This window comes from Apostichopus japonicus, chromosome 1, assembly GCF_037975245.1.
Source record: "Apostichopus japonicus isolate 1M-3 chromosome 1, ASM3797524v1, whole genome shotgun sequence".
Taxonomy (NCBI): Eukaryota; Metazoa; Echinodermata; class Holothuroidea; order Aspidochirotida; family Stichopodidae; genus Apostichopus; species Apostichopus japonicus.
Window position 1 is genome coordinate 851,476 of NC_092561.1, and position 16,368 is coordinate 867,843.

A 16,368-nucleotide genomic window follows, 5' to 3' on the forward strand; every position below is an offset into this window, starting at 1 on the left:
AATTCCATGGCCTAAAACATTGGCATATTTATCAATGAAAAATCTGGCTACACAAGTGTTTCCTTCAACCTGCGCGGGCACGGAAATAAAATAAGCCGGGACCGGGTGAAACAGTTAGTTTACGTAAGTAAATGAACCTTCTTTAGAATGCAAGTATTTCCAGCTGTAGTATCACATAAGATACACTTAAAATATGTTTTTAAGTGGTGTACTTATCAAATTTGTCAGTCACCTAGTGACTGTGTCTGTCGCACTGCTCGGCTCATTCACGTACACGCCAGTGTCTGGCGTACAGCCACTTGTGGTAGCATGCGCCTTATTATAAGCCCTAAGACTTAACACACTAAATCACAAAAGTAATGTGGTCTCTAGGTCTAGATAGAAGTTCTCCCTAGCCAGACTCTACCCATCACTGGATAGCTGGCAAGTTGGCCTTTCATGGCACCATTAATTTTCAGTATTATGACCGTAAAGATTTTTTGCTATGAGAGCCTGAAGTTTTCGTCACTTGTGAACAAACCTCTTCACTCAGTACTACTACTAGGCCTAGGCCTATCAGTAGTAAACAATTTGACAAGTTTTGCACCACATTTACTTCCATTCATGCTCTCCAACATGCAAGCCAAAAGAAAAAAACAGATCCTGATAACATATCAAAAAAGATGTTCTCCTACTGCATTTTGGCACTTTTCCTGGTTGATATAGACTCTAATAGGTGTATGCTACCTTGTACTACTAGTTGTAACTACTGTAGGCCTAGTTGTACCTTTTTAATAATTTTTAGCCGGACTTTGTGCTATACCAACTTGTAGGATGGGAGAAGTGTAGGGTAGGGGTACCCCTGGGGATCAACTCAGTTTCAGCACATTACTCCTCAGATTTACCAAGATGTTTGAGAATACTGTAGAAAATGTGGTCATTATGTGGTGTCAAAACAGACAATGTACAGTATGCATAATATAGCTACATTTGCTTATTGCCAAATATTCAGATTTTTTTCTCAGATTTGAGATATTTGATCTGCGACTTTGTTTGTCAAGATATAGCACCCAAAATAGAGCTAACCTTGTCAACCGTATATTGTGTGATCTTGGGTTCATCCTGTACCAACATGAGCGGTCACATGAATTCTGTATATCACAAATGAAATTTATGTGGGTATAAACATCAATATATCGTATAGCCATTTGTGAGCAGTCCGAGTTACCAGCCTATACTGTTGTAACCATCTTAGAAAACTGGGGATGTAAGTTTGGCATGGGATGACCCATTACTAGGTTCCAAGAAAGGAAAGGGTACTGTACAGTAGTTAAAGAAAGTACAATACTTGAAAAAACTGAAATGGTAAACAAACTTAAAAAAGAGCAAAGGAATTGCTTGGGTAGAATGGGACTCAATCCAACGACCCTGTTCTCTACCAACTGATCGCTATCTAGCCCTTAGTTAGAAATTCAGATTTTTATGTAAGCCTGAATATTAGGATAGAAGATAACATGCCTTCCTAAGCTCTGCCATGTCCTTTGGATTGTGACTTGCTGTTTTTTGTTAGCCAGTTGTATCCTGTTCGAGCTCTATTAGGAGCTCCTTCAGGAGAGGGGTTGTGATTCAAAAGACTACAGATGGTATTTTGACTATAGATGATAAAGATTGCCATCCTGTGCAGCCTGGCTGCAAGAAGCTGCAGTCCTCTTAGCATCCGTCTTTTGACACAGTACCCTTAGAAGCCTTCGGGTTGACTCATCAAAGATTAAAATTCTGCAACAACTGTACTGCCAAGTGGATAAAGGTGGTGGCATTTGAAGCAAAGAAGCTTGGCAATCAGGAGATTCTGGGTTCGATACCTGACCAGGTCATATGTAGTAAGGTGGGTTTTTCATCCAAGAGCAATCTACGGTTTTCCCATCTGAAATGACTTTCTAAAATTGAAAAGATTCAAAATTTTGAGTTGAAATGTTGAATTGGAAGCCACCCGACGTGTAAGTTGTAATCCATTTAAGCCCTTGCAGGTTTCTTGCACATTTGTGGTCGCTTCAGTGTCGTAAAGTAATTGCTGATTATAATTATTATAATTACTGCATTTTGTCTTAGTACACATCGATCCTTGGTTTTTTTATGATTTTATTAACAGTACATATGTGGAAAATTGTGTAAAACCTACAATAGGATGTGCAGTATCCAGATGGCCAGGTTCCCTGTTCTTCACTCTTGTACATTTGTTATGAGAATAGCCAGCAATGTTTGTATTTAAAATGCACAAAATAATAACATTTTTTATTTCAGAACCATGGTACTTGACAAAATTGTCTTTCACACAATTTGTTGTGATTCAAGAGGATGAAGACTAGGTGGGGACTTAGAGAACCCAGTTACATTTTCCATTCCTTGATTTAACTTACTTTATAATAAATGTTGAGTTCAGACAATGGTTTAAATTTATTTGATATCGCATAACATAATGCAATGCAAGAAATGGTCAACTTTGTACTAAGAACTGTAGACAAGTGCTGAGATTTTTTAACATTGGATCCATAGTATTTTATGAGACAATAATCTTCAGAGCCTTCAAACCTGCTACATAAATGTTGAACAGTTGTTCCCTGCGGTTGTTCTGTGCAGTTGTTCTAAGCTAGTTCATGCAGTGAAAAATTGTATTACAGTACCAGTATAACCTTGTTTGTTCTAGATGTACTGTATACCTGTACATTTACGGTATAACGTTTCTACTTTATGTACTAGCCAGTTTTATACTAAGAAAGTAACTTCCTTACAGCTGTACCTGTACAGGATATCTTACCCATGTATCATATGTAATTATGTAAGTAAGTAGTCTTATTGCTCTCTGTGAATTTTTGCATTTGGGCTACAAAAGATTTTAATTTGATTCCCTGTAAAAATAATGAGAGAGTGCAAACCAACGTGACTGTGAGCTGTACATTAATACAGTCAACCTGTGTGCAGTATTACGCCACAGTAAATCCATTCTTGTGAGATATATTCCTGAATGAGGTAAAAGCAATGCATCATGCCATCATGGACAGACATGAATATGCATGAACAGACATGAATAATTATGGTATGCATGACAGTTCATGAATATGCATTAACAGTACTTAGATATGCTACACTTAGTACTGTAGTCTACTGTACGTGTACTGCACATTTTTATTTAGTTTTGTGAAAAGAAAATTTTAACTTCCAAATCGGTGTCAATATATATAGGAAAATCATTTGAAGAGCCAGCAGTTTCATGTGACTGCTCTGTTTAAATATACTGTACCTGAATATGCTGTAGGAGCCCTGTATATGTCACATGTTGTAAACATATATGTGATCTCCAGTGCACTTGCAATACTTTACACGGTGGGGCAAACTTGAATCCACCTGCCAATCATCATGGCTTTGTGATTGATATGCTATTAAAGTTAATTATCCTGAAGGTAAGCATTTTCAAATTTCTTTTCATTTGCTTGAAAAATGATAATTTCCTGTCACGCTGCTTAAATGTAAATCTTATTTAAAATTAATTCTGTTCTTGTACTTTATGTTGTTATCTAGTATTGAGGTCAAGCCCTCACCCCCTCCCCCTCCCCCTCCCTCTCCCCCTCCCCCTCCCCCTCCCAAAGGCAAGGTATACTTTCTATAAACATTTATATTGCTTTCTCAATTACTAATACCTGTCTTGTGTCTCCTTATAACATCAATGGCAAGTGGTCATGTGTAGAGTTTATGGTTACTGTATTTGGTTATCATTTTAAAGCTTTAACCCTTATCAACTTTGCAAAATTTGAGGTGGGGAGTCTGAGGGGCGGGGGGGGGAAGGAGGGGGAGAGGCAAGCATAACGTACATGGTACAGTACCATATGTCTCAGAGAGTTTCAACCCATCACTGTGAGTCTTTCACAAACTTTCTGTCATTAAGATGGTGATGCATATCATTAATATTGAAACATTTTGCCCTTTTGTGCCAGATGATGGGTCATGATTGACAGTGTTGTGCAAATTATGATAACAATTTCATCATGCTGTTTTTGCTAATAATTTCTTTGCTGCCCTATTAAGCTTTCATTTATTTTTTCATTGCGTATTGCAGTTTGCCTCCCAGCAGCTTTCTTAGAGTTTGAATGTCACCTCCTACATGGCTCGAGTCAGGTAAGTTACATTGATTTACAGTGCAAACGGCTCAATCTTTCTAATTGTTTTCTCCTACTGTTAGTAAATGTTCTGTATCGTACTTGGTAAATGGTATTAAATGAACAACTGACTCTACTCCTCTCTTGTCTGTCTCCATTCTACTTTATATATATATTAACTTTCCCATCTACTGTAACTTGCGGAAAAACCTGTCGGTTGACTTTATGTTAAATCCTCGAAAAGACTGGTAAGCTGTGGCTGAGAAAATTGGTCAGAGTCCCCAAGATGTGAGGGGGGAGGGTCTAAAACATTAATTACCAAATCAGTCAAGTTAGGTACATAGATGGGAAAGTGCATAAATATAGAGTGTAGTCAAGTAAGTATTGTCACTCATTATTTCCCAACCAGTTAGTTTTGGGGCATAGCCCCTGTAGCCTTTTGTCCTGTTACAGTAGCACACTGTGCATATAGATTGACGATGGCTCATAAGCTGGGCAACCAAAAAATGTCGCAGCCGCGAAATTCCTCTTCACTGGGTTCCTGTACAGTATTTTTCTGGACTTCAGAATTTTTCTTTTTAAAGTTGTCAGGGCTTGCTTATGCCCATAGTTCAAGCTAGCTTTCATTCATTCTAAGCCTTGATTCTGAGGGGGGGGGGGGGGGGGGTCTTGTGGGTTGTGACACAGTTCCCAAGATATCTCCCGGGTCTCTGCCTAAAAATTTGCAATCCACTGGCTGCTGTATAGAGTTCATCTGAGTCATTAGGGTTACAGATCGTTAACCTCCTGCTCCAGAAATTAAAAGGAGGGAGTCCAATTTGCAGTGTGTCAAATTGGCAACCCAGTCTAGGGGAGCACCTCTGCACTTTGATAAATTTCTTTGATCCACTGCACTTACTGTAGCAGCAAATTGGTGGTCACTTTTTAGCATTTAAAGCAGCAAAAAAAAACCAGCTTTCTTTTTCCATTATTATTACTACTGAAGCTAATACTGCAAATTGTACGGACGTCCTTCTCGCTTTCCCTTCAAAACAAGTCTGCCTTTTGCTGCACCATTTACCAAAAAATAAAGAAAAAGACCTTGGACTGAAAGAATTAGTCCAGGTCAAAATTTTGTTTTGATATGTTAAAGAGGAACATAATCTAAGCATTCTGGTGAAAGTTGCATTCAATTCCTATTTACCGTTTTTGAGATATTGACAGTTGAAGTTATCTGATATTCTACCAAAAGTTAACTTGAAGCAAACAGGTGTGATGTCATAGTCGCACACTGGCAAATAATATTTTGTTTTTTTCTTTATTTTTCAGTATATTGATTTGAACTTGGATTGGATAGGGTTACTTGTTTGTCTAAAGGGGATGTGACGTTGACAAAATACCAATACCTTTGGTACATTCACATAATGGATGCAACCAATTGTGGAGTATAAATTTAGATGTAAATTTTAAAGGAAAACAAAACATGATTTATCAGTGTGCAACACTGATGTCACACCTGTTTTTTCCAAGTTCACTTTTGGTATGAAAGTCGGCAACTTCAACTGTCAATATCTCAAAAACGTTACATAGAAATTGAATGCAAATTTCACCAGATTGATAAGATTATACATGTACCTCTTTAACATATCAAAACAAAATTTTCATCTGGACGTTTCTTTTAAATCTTGTAAGAAGTGAGGGAGAGCAAGACTGTTGTAAAGTAAGCATATAGCAAGTACAGTAAACGTGAAGTTGCCTTCCATTGGATAATGTAACTGTATAGTATACCATTTAATGTGTAGGTGCAGTTGCTATGTACATGACAAATCCTGATGTATGCAATGTATGCAGTATCCTAATGTTGTTGAGCTCTGCAGTGTTGGAATAAGTATTAAAGTGTTGACATCTCTCTTGGTAAAGATTAATGGCTCAGAAAAAGTGAATACTTTCCAGGATTCTATCAACACCCAGTTTTGTAGGAACATGTGACTATTAAAACTCATGAGTCGTGATCGCCCATGGTTACTCGGAAAATCTATAACTGGTCACTGGTATTGTAAATGGTCAAACATCAACAATCAATATTTTTTTTTCAGATTTATTCTTTTCAGCCTAAGTGTTTTTTATTACTCTACCGTGCAATTAAAGAATATTCTCTAATTTAACATTCCATGTTTTGGGAATCAATGTGAGAGGTCAAAAATGTTCATGAAAATTATACTTACTAGGTAACCAGTGAAGATTCATTAAAACCGGGGAAATATTACAATATTTAGGATTAAGAGTATAAACCAGTCTAGCAGCAACCTTTTGTAATCTATGAATAAGACACCTTGGAAGCCTGTGCAATAAAGCATTCACAATAATCAAGATTTCAAGTCACAAAATGAATGCATGAGAGTCTTACAAGCATCCTCAGAGAGCATCTTCATAACTTGTCTTATTTGGAAAAAAAAGACTCCATGCATATTTTACTGCTTTGAAAATCTAACTCAGTTTGATTTTACATTGATAGTATTCATTTGAAAATGCTAACATTTAGTCTACAGTCCTTCAGTGTAGACTGTAGCCTTGGCAATGTACTTTACTATTATAGCCTGTGTACATTACTGTAGGTGGTTGGAAGACAAACATTTAGAAGGTTTACTTCACAGCAGGTTTTAACATTCTACCATTCAAACACTCTGTGAGAGCCCAAATGGCGCACATTAATTATTGATTTTGCACTTCTTTTTTTGGGGTTTAGATTGGAGGTCTAGCTTTTGTGTGAGTTGACAAAATTACTTTCATGTCGCCTCGGTGTGAATAAACAATGTGTAAGAAGGACGACTAATGAAGCAGGTTTTTGATATTTCAATGTCATTGCTTACCTCATACAAGAGAGAGATTTTATTTATCACGTTGAAGAACTCTATACTGACTGTACAGTGTACTATTATGTACAGAAGGTAGCACAATTAATATAACACTGACAGTACTCCACTGTTCTGTAGTGCCTATTAAGCTGTAAATCAGGGCTGACCCTCCGGAAAATTACTTCCATGGGATATGGTTATGATTTAATACACATGATGTGTTACAAGGCATGTGTGTAAGGATATGAACAGCAAGTTTGAAGTTCATTGTCATTAACTAGTGACCTACACATTGTATGTACAGTATTAAATAGAAGAGGGAAAATTTACCACCATGAAAGCTAAGTCTGTACTGTATTATTGGTTGCAGAACATGAATACATCTTCAGTGACAGTTTAAATGCAGTGCTTCTGAAATTTTAGCCAGGGTTGACCCTGCTGGAAATAACTTCCACATTGTTGTGATGATGCAATACATGTGTAAGAAGTGCACTTTATGTGAAGCAAGTTTGAAGTTCAGTATCATTAGTTACCTAAGACAAGAGAAATAATTTATTATACTGAACACCTGGAAGAACTCTGCATAGTTTGCTTGTGATGTAGATGTATGTATATATGTATGCAAATGTTTATTAAAAACAGCGACGATGTTGTTTGCTCTGGGGGAGAGCACATATATTTATATCGAAGCTATACACTAGAATCATTTAGGAATAGTACTATTTTTAGCAGATTTGTAACCTGTAACACCTTGCAACTCTTGTTCATATTGGAGAACGTTTGGGGAATAGCTTTACCCCCCAGAGAAAGCGTAATAAAGCTGTACCCGGATGTGTCCATATTTGAGATCGCAAGTTAGATCAACGGCAAACAGAGAACGCTGCACGATCACAAGACTGTCGTGCAATGATTTTTTGTAAGGTTTCTCTGTATGTATTGTTCGTATATATATTGCTTGATCACCCTTGTGGGGGGGGGGGCTAGGATCCTCTCTGATCCTGAGTACGGGAGCTCTCACGCTACAAAGTTGATAACCCTTGCATTACCAGATCCCCCCCCATGCATTCTCAAATGTGAACAAGACTTAGAAAGCAGCCGATGTCTTACTATAGTAGCAGCTCATGAATGGAAGATTTTCAAATAACTTGATATACTTTAGCTGCTGATCTGCCCTTCAAAAGTCCGCACATAGAGTGTCTTAACTTTTTCACGATATTTATGAGTTAATCTCATCGATCTTTTGGTGTTTTTTTTCCCTATACCACAGTGACCCTTTACTTAACTACTGAGATGAGGACGATACGTCCCAGAAGGATGCTGATGATTGGCCTGGTAGCTGTCTCAGTCATCATGTTTTACCGGTATTTGATATGGCAGCTTGAATTCAGCAGTGTGCTGCCGCTCATAAGCAGCTCTCAGAGGTTCAGTTTTAGTAGACTGAAGCAAAAGATCTTGAACGGCAGATATGTTAATGACGGTAGGTTTTCATATGTAGCGGATTTTGTCAACTTTTACTGTCCATTTGTTGTATCCTGATATTGAAACTCAAATTAGTATTTCTGATTTTGCAATACCTGAAAAAAATTATGGAATATTGCGAATCAGGGCTTATTGGTGCTCCTACCACTGGTGCTCCTACCACTGGTGCTCCTACCACTGGAGCACCATTGGTGCTCCTACCACTCGCCATAAATGCCCTTGAAAATCATCTGTTACCTATGGCAACAGCTGCCATGCACCAAGTTTGCCTTTGGTGTTATCTTTCACTTTGGAAAGGATCCCCTGGTGCCCTTTCAAACTTTTGAACATTGCCTTTTACTGTTTCAAAAACTGTGACATTTGCCTGTTTGTGTGAGATTAAATTTGACCAAGTCAAAAATCATATGCTGGGGGGGTTGGGAGGGGGGTTGGGAGGGGGGTTGGGAGGGGGCAAAGGTTACAGTGTCACTAAGGCCAGGCTGGGTAGGCTATAGTCAATTTAAAACAGTGCCCAGGTAGCAACTTTTGAACATTTTCCTAAGTGACCCTAGCACCAAATGACTGGACAACAAAATTTGAGTGAAATAGAATAATTGACAAAGTTCTGCTCAAAGCTAAAGAGCACCTTTGGTGAATGGAGTCTAGTACCTATATGCTTCTTTAGTTCAATCAACATCTGTTTTGTTTTAATACTCATTAGGTTTGAAAAATTAACAACAAAAACCCTCAAAATCACATCCACTTTCTCATCAGATTTTGATAATTTCAAAAGTTTGTAAAGCTGTCAAACGTAAATTTCACTTTCCCAGCTCAATTTCTTGTTCTCTTGGAAAACCATCTAAACCTTGCCTCGTCATCCCAAAAGGATGTAATCGGAGCTGTTAACAATGCCAGTCAACCCTTTTAATGACGAGCATTATCACTGAAATGTTCCCTGATAATGCACAAAGTGTGGGTAATTCCCCTACTATATACAGTATACAATAACTGCTGTTCGTCTCAGGCTATTGTACATCGTTCACTTGCAGGCCCGTTGTGGTTTGCGCAAATGGAAAGTGAAAGTGTATATGGTAGTGAAGCACCTCAACCTCTCTTGGTACATCATTTAATTGCAATAAGAAACAATGAAATTTTATGCATGTTTAAGTTGACTGTCAGAGTAGACCTTTATTAACGGTATAGTAGCACAGTAGGTACAGTTTTGTAGATTTGCATTGTAAGCTGTACAGTACATACAAGAGAGCTACAGTAAGTATTGAACAGGGAACTGTTGCACGGCTTTGATGCGACCAGTAAGAAATATACTTTACACTGACATAGTGCTTTTATAAGGATAGTAGAGGGTCAACAATTTTGCTTTTGACTTATTGAAGAGAAGCTAATTATTATTCGTAGAAGAAGAAAGTCTGCATTTTGCAGTGCATATACTGTCACAGAAGCCGTGCGGTATGGTACTATAGGGTAACGTGATGAATCTCATGTCATTCTGTGTAATAGTTACTCTAAATCCCACTCACATTCAGTCTGTGCATTTGTTTCTTAATAAATAAATAAAAACATTAATAAACAAATATGAATCGATCAGCTGTGGTCCCATTTGTGTACCGCTCAGTAGTCAATCATCGAACAAAGTTAAACGTTATTGACCATATGGCTTTGAAACCGGCCGGGAAGTACTGTAATGCGAAAGTTCAGCCGTCAACCTAACCTTATAGTAGTGTCACATTACTGCACGCTGCTCTAGAGAGTCACACTTACCGTACCTAAAATACAACACTAGTCTGCAGGGCTAACACTAGAAAATGTAATTTCAAAGTTTTTAACATATTCATCCACCAATAACCAAATGAGCAGCATCGTTCGAGAAGACTTTTGCCTGCGTAACAGTTATGAATACTACCTGGGGCTTCAGTTGGGACAGAATACTGCAAGTACTGCAAACTGGTGCAAAGACCAGCACAATGGCATGATGACTGAGAAGTAAAGTAAATCATATCATCGTATCCGGTCGGCGGTTGTCAACCGGCTACGGTTACTGAAAGAACATCTTAACTTGTGTTCTGTGCATGCAATTCCTACTGTACATAGAGTTTACATGATAATAATATTGCACAAAGATAGCAACATGTTATTTTTTTTTTTTCAATGTCTTTATTTACTTTACTGTTTGAAATCTTGGATTGAATACAGTATGGTTGCAATTTTTACTGTAAAATAATATCAATTTATTACCAAAAGAAGTTTAATACAAATGAGAAAAAATGGCATAAACAATAAAATTCATTAGCATCTTCATCTTTCTCCAGCTCATTGCCTATCATCACGGCAACCAGAAAATGTAACCACATCGAAGAAGAGACGATCAATATCGCCGTGGAATATCAATAAATTAATCGCAGACTCTGGCTTGAGACTTCAAGAAGCATATGTATCCAACACACAGTGTAAGCATGCATGAGCTTCTTCTGCGAATTCGCGGAATATCCGTGATTTCTTTTCTACCTCGGGGATAAAAACTATTATCCTAACACACTGTAGCATACGCAAACTGGAGCCTATACCGCATTTTTTGCAAAATTCCTTGATTTTTTTTTTACCCCAGGCTGATCCCTGGTAAGGATACTTATTGATTTGATCTATTGTACTAATCAATGAACTTTTCTTCAAAAAAGAGAAAAATATTACAGAGGTCCTTGGTCTAATCTAGAATAATCATCATCATTATAATAATAATCATAATCATAATCGTAAATACTTTTCTTAAGATCAAAATCAAGAGAAAGGTATTTATTGTGCTGAAGAAATCAAAAGTATTGAACTGAGTGGATGATTTTTTTGTGCCATTAAAATGAATTTTCATATCGAGCAGTTTTGATGCTCCTATGACAAAAGAGAGCCAGAGAAGTGGAGCTACAAGGATTAGTGCTTTCTCGAAAATGTGATCTTGTGGCTGGTTTTGAAAGGTTGAGTTTAAAATGTCTGGAATGCAGACAACAATCTACTGTTGATTATATCCTTCAAAAATATTTCAAAGATAATCTGGAGCCATGTCAATATGCAATGTTACATCCAAATTGTTACGAGATGTGATATTCCCCATACCACCCCTCCCCCCCTCAAAAACAATAATTAGCCTTGGTATCTTCATCGGTGCTCATGAGTACAAATTCTACATTGTCAAAGGTTGCTTGACATCTGTAGAGCTGAGAAACCAAAAGCCAAGAAAAAAGTTAAATTTTTCAAAATGCAATCGAGTGCCATCAGTACTGTGAACGGATATGCTAGAATGTCAAATAATGGTCACAAATGTTGAAAACCCCTACAACCTTCTCATCCTCTCAGAGCATGTTAAAGAGTAATCCAACAAGGCTAGACCAACCCTCCCCCCTCTCAAAGCTGAGTTTGGTATCCAAGTCCGAACAGAAATTTGTTCGTCTCGGAAGTTCAGATCATGACTGTAAAACATTTGCCGTGCTTGGTTCTGGCACTTTCGATGTCTATTTAGTTTTGTGAATATAGTGAACATTGTGAACATGTGTTGTGAAGTCAGATACTGCCTATGGCTAAGTTCCTGGTCTCTATTCAAATTGTCAAAATTAAGTTGATGTGCATTGTATTGACCTCTTATCCGTCATTTGGCCATGTACAGTATGAATCTGTGTTTCTGTGAATCTGTGTTTTCGTTGTTTTTATTTTCTGATTTTTTTCTGATTGTTTGCAGCTCTCTTCTCTCCAGAGGCTATCATGATATCAGAATTACCACATTTCAATGCAAGGTAACTTTGATTTCTAACTCTTTGTGACATACACATATATATTCCCTTACAGTAGCAAGCAAATAACATTTGAACATTTGGTCACTGAATTGGAATGTAATCTATCTAGACATGACCAATGAAAATAGAGGGCGGCAGGAGGGTTATTATAAATGGTAACAAACTGCAAACATAGGGCTGAGAATGCTAGAAGTTATTTCACTCCTCTCTTACAGTACCTGTCCACCCTCAAATCTTGCACTCCAATCTACCTAGCTCACAAAATGTTGTAACAATTTAGTACTGTGCTGCCACTGACCCCATCAGTTCAGGGTCAACACCCACCTCAGAATGGTAGACAGGGAAGAAAGAGGATGTGGGTATTGACTCAAAAGTGGGTCAGTGGGAGTACAGTGGGTAGTATGTTAGGTTGGATGTATTAGAGTGCATCTATGTGATGACAGGTTGGTATTGTCATTGAGAAACCAGATATAGGGCCGGGCACACTTGTGACAATAATGGAAAAGTTGGATTGGGCATGGGAAATAGAAGGTCAGAAAGTTCTATATAGCTATATCTAGATGTTTTTTAGTTTCCCGTCTACTGTATCAGGCCATTAGTAGGCCCTGTGTACAAACTCCCCAAAAAACATATCTATATATATGTATTATTTCAATTTTCTTACTTTATTGATCTGTAAGCCGCATTCATAACATTTCTAAACTTTCTCTTGAGCCACAGAGGCTCGGCAGCCAGCCCTACCTTACCCCCCCGTGATGTAGTTAACCAGCATTCAAACTTGCTCGGTGACCCCAATTGACCTACTTGTTGAACTTTGTTATATACTGAATATTAGACCACGTTTTAACAAGGCTTACATATGTGTGTAGTGTGCTTGGGCACTAGGACAGTACTCAAGGGACAAACCTCTACCCCTCGTCAATACTGCATATCTTACTACTCACCCCAAGTTACAAATAATGTAAGTGCAGACTTTGCACATTTACAATCGAAGTGTTTCAATTTTTCTTCTTTCCCCTTCCTTTGTTTTGCTAATACCCTAGGATACCAGCGGTGGTGTACCATAAGAATACCTTCCTGGCATTTTGCGAGGCCAGATTCGAAGGTATGCAGGACTACGGAGAGATGATGATCGCCATGCGCCGAGGCCACCTGACCATGGACGGTGATGTCCGCTGGGAAAATATCCAACTTATAGCTGGAGTAAGGACATTTAGGTAACTTCAGAATGGCCTTGAGACATTTATTAAATAAAATATGTTTTTTCAACTTTGTTTCAAAACCTGTTTTTTAGGGGTTTGGTCTGCCACAATCTTACATAGTATAACTCAAAATTTCAAACTGAGACAATGCCTTAAGAATTCTTTCCCCTATTTGAAGGTTAAGAAGTAAGTGATTCCGTCTTGGACGTCAAAATAATTGTCGTACAGAAACTTTTCATATCAGAATTGTTTACAGTACCTGTAAAAATGCAATTAGTTAAGGTTAACAATTTACTTCACTTTCACCAATGTGAAATAAAACTCTCCTTTGTGGACATAATTCTCTTGGTATTTAAGGAAATTCTTAAAATTGATTTTGAAGAAATATCTCTGACATTTTATATATATATATATATATATATATATATGTATATATATGCCTACAGTGGAATAACAACCTTCCTTACCAGTTTCGAACCTCAGGACGTACAATCAGCGTCCATAGCCTAGTGGTTAGGGTATCCGCATATAAAGCGGGAGGCCCGGGTTCGAATCCCGGTGGAGGCTGGAAGTTTTTTCACTGTTCTGGATTTTCCTTCTCATATGAAAGGACAAAGAGAAATATTCTGTCCAAAAATCAGCAGGACAGTTTTCTTCAAGTTGTTTTTATTTTAGTTAAGATGGATGGACCTGTGTGATTAATTCTGGTTATTGAAGCTGGAATGTAACTCTGATTGCTTCTCACAGTTGTGGAATTTCTTCCATAAGACATGTGACTTGACAAAACACTGTTACAGTCTCTCAGCTTTCAGTAATTTCTCTCCCGACAGGACGATGAACCCCAGCCCTGTGGTAGATACGGTCAACGATTACATCGTTCTTGTTTTTGCTGGTTTTCCATCTTCGATGTCCTTCCACGATATGATGTCGTTTCCGTCCTTTCCGCTATCGAAGCTCTATGTGATGATGGTTAGTAGACATTCCAAACCTTTCAAAGTACCTTTTGTAATTTTGCTAATTATTTGACTAAAAACTCATGAGTGTTACTCAAAAGTAAGATTGTAATTGAGATAGATAATCAAACCCCTCCCCAAGAGTTTCTGGTTAAATGTTAATCCTCCTCCTCCTCCTCCTCCTCCTCATCCACCTCCAACTCCTCCTCCACCACCTCCTCCTCCTCCTCCACCACCTCCTCCTCCTTCACCTCCTCCTCCACCACCTCCTCCTTCACCTCCACCTCCTTCACCTCCTCCTCCACCACCTCCACCACCTCCTCCACCACCTCCACCTCGTCATCCTTGTCGTCCTCAGCGGGGGTGTCATCATCATGGTCATCAGCATCAGCATCAGATATTATAGTAGACTAGGAGACATATGAAAGACTGGGCAGTACTATTATTGTCCCTGGCCCCCCCCCCCCCCCGCTGACCTGACGCTCAAAACCACCCAGTTAGAAGATAAATTCTTGTTAAATATGTTAGCATAAGTGACCCATCACTTTTACCTTCACGCATATGTATGGGTAATTTTGATGACATTTTACCACCTATTTTTTTTTTTTTTGTCTCCAAAGAGTTATGACCTTGGACAAACTTGGACAGAACCCAATGACATCTCAGGTCAGACTATCCTGAATATAAAGCCGAATCCAGTTTTATTAGTACCAGGTAAGGAGGGCAGAAGCCATACTGTAGTTACAGCCGATTGTGTTTGTCCATGTAATGTCATCCTGGCAGCATTGACATGCAGAGGACCCCAAACAGTGATTGTTATCATGTTTAATCATTGTCATAACATACCATTTTGTGAATTGTAGGTCATCAGTTACAATTACAGATAATAATCTTGGCAAATATTTCCAGTTTCTGCCATGTTTGTCAGAAACAAATGTTAGGTAGCCCAGTACATTTCCAGTCAGTTTTTCATTTGATGGTAAGCAAACACAAAAGAAATGTGGGCTGTTTTGTTTTTGTCCAATTTGATTTAAATACTGATTAATTGCTATCATTCTGTTAACAAATCATTCTCTCAGTTAAACATTTGTTATTAATAAGGTAATTAATTTATAATACAACATAATCAGTTGAAATAATTGGCAGACATTTCCACTTCCAGGAAATTTTTTTTAGTTGCAAAATAGTCGTTAAACACATCTGAACTTATTTTTCATTTAGCCTTTGAAGAAGATCCTGCTAGGATCGAAACGTCAGGCCAACTTATTTTTACACATTCTCCTACACAGGCTCTCTAGTGGATAAGCAGTTTGCTAACAGTTTTATTTTATTTTGTTTTCATTTAGTGGTTAGCAAAGACAAAGGAAAATTGATGTTTTTTTTTTCATATGTAAATTACTGATGAAATTGCAATCTTTCTGTCCATAAAACATTATTTCAACAAGAAAAAGGGGATAGTATTTAGCCAAGCTCTTTTCCAAGACTACCATGGCTCAAGCTCCGTCAACTATTTCTCTTATTTCACATAAGTAGGCCTTCTTATCAAAATTGTGGTATAATTATTGCTGTTACAAATTGTTTGGAATGTCAAACAGTGGTCTTTGAGTTATTACAGTGATGTAACAGTTCTACCACTGGTGTAAAATCTAAGAATTGTTTTTTTTTTCTTACTTGGTAGGTCCTGGTCATTCTATACAAATGAAGTGTGGTAGAATAATTGTGCCTATAAACTACTTTACACATGATGAACACAGTGGTAAGTAAATATTAGCTGTGAAATCAGATGCTGAGGCAGCGTAGGATGTAATCTCTTGTCCTCTGCATTTCACGCGAAAGGCACTGCTGAACTGCAGAGAGATCAGACTGTATTGCTTGATTTTGATTCAGCTTTTGCAACCGCGGCAGCTTTTCCATGTGACACAAATACCTTAAATGAATGTTTTCTAGCCAAATATTTATCATTTTAATATGTTTTGGTGACTTTCAAAGAAACT

At 37.9% G+C, this 16,368-nt stretch overlaps 1 protein-coding gene and 1 non-coding gene across 3 annotated transcripts in view; both read left to right on the forward strand.

Annotated features, from left to right (window-relative positions):
• Positions 1-10: 10 nt before the first annotated feature.
• Positions 11-16,368, forward strand: part of LOC139970797 (sialidase-3-like) — a 28,485-nt gene continuing 12,127 nt past the window's right edge. Inside the window, exons 1-9 of one of the 2 annotated variants that reach the window (XM_071976847.1) lie at positions 11-123; positions 4,091-4,149; positions 8,232-8,441; positions 10,750-10,887; positions 12,165-12,219; positions 13,263-13,436; positions 14,252-14,390; positions 14,995-15,088; positions 16,053-16,130. In XM_071976847.1, the coding sequence (XP_071832948.1) occupies positions 4,122-4,149; positions 8,232-8,441; positions 10,750-10,887; positions 12,165-12,219; positions 13,263-13,436; positions 14,252-14,390; positions 14,995-15,088; positions 16,053-16,130 (916 nt within the window). In that variant the 5' untranslated portion in view covers positions 11-123; positions 4,091-4,121. The remainder of the gene's footprint in view (positions 124-4,090; positions 4,150-8,231; positions 8,442-10,749; positions 10,888-12,164; positions 12,220-13,262; positions 13,437-14,251; positions 14,391-14,994; positions 15,089-16,052; positions 16,131-16,368) is intronic. The other variant, XM_071976925.1, reaches the window with a different exon arrangement.
• Positions 13,917-13,988, forward strand: Trnay-aua (transfer RNA tyrosine (anticodon AUA)). Its single transcript has one exon. It is a non-coding gene; the product is annotated as a tRNA-Tyr (tRNA).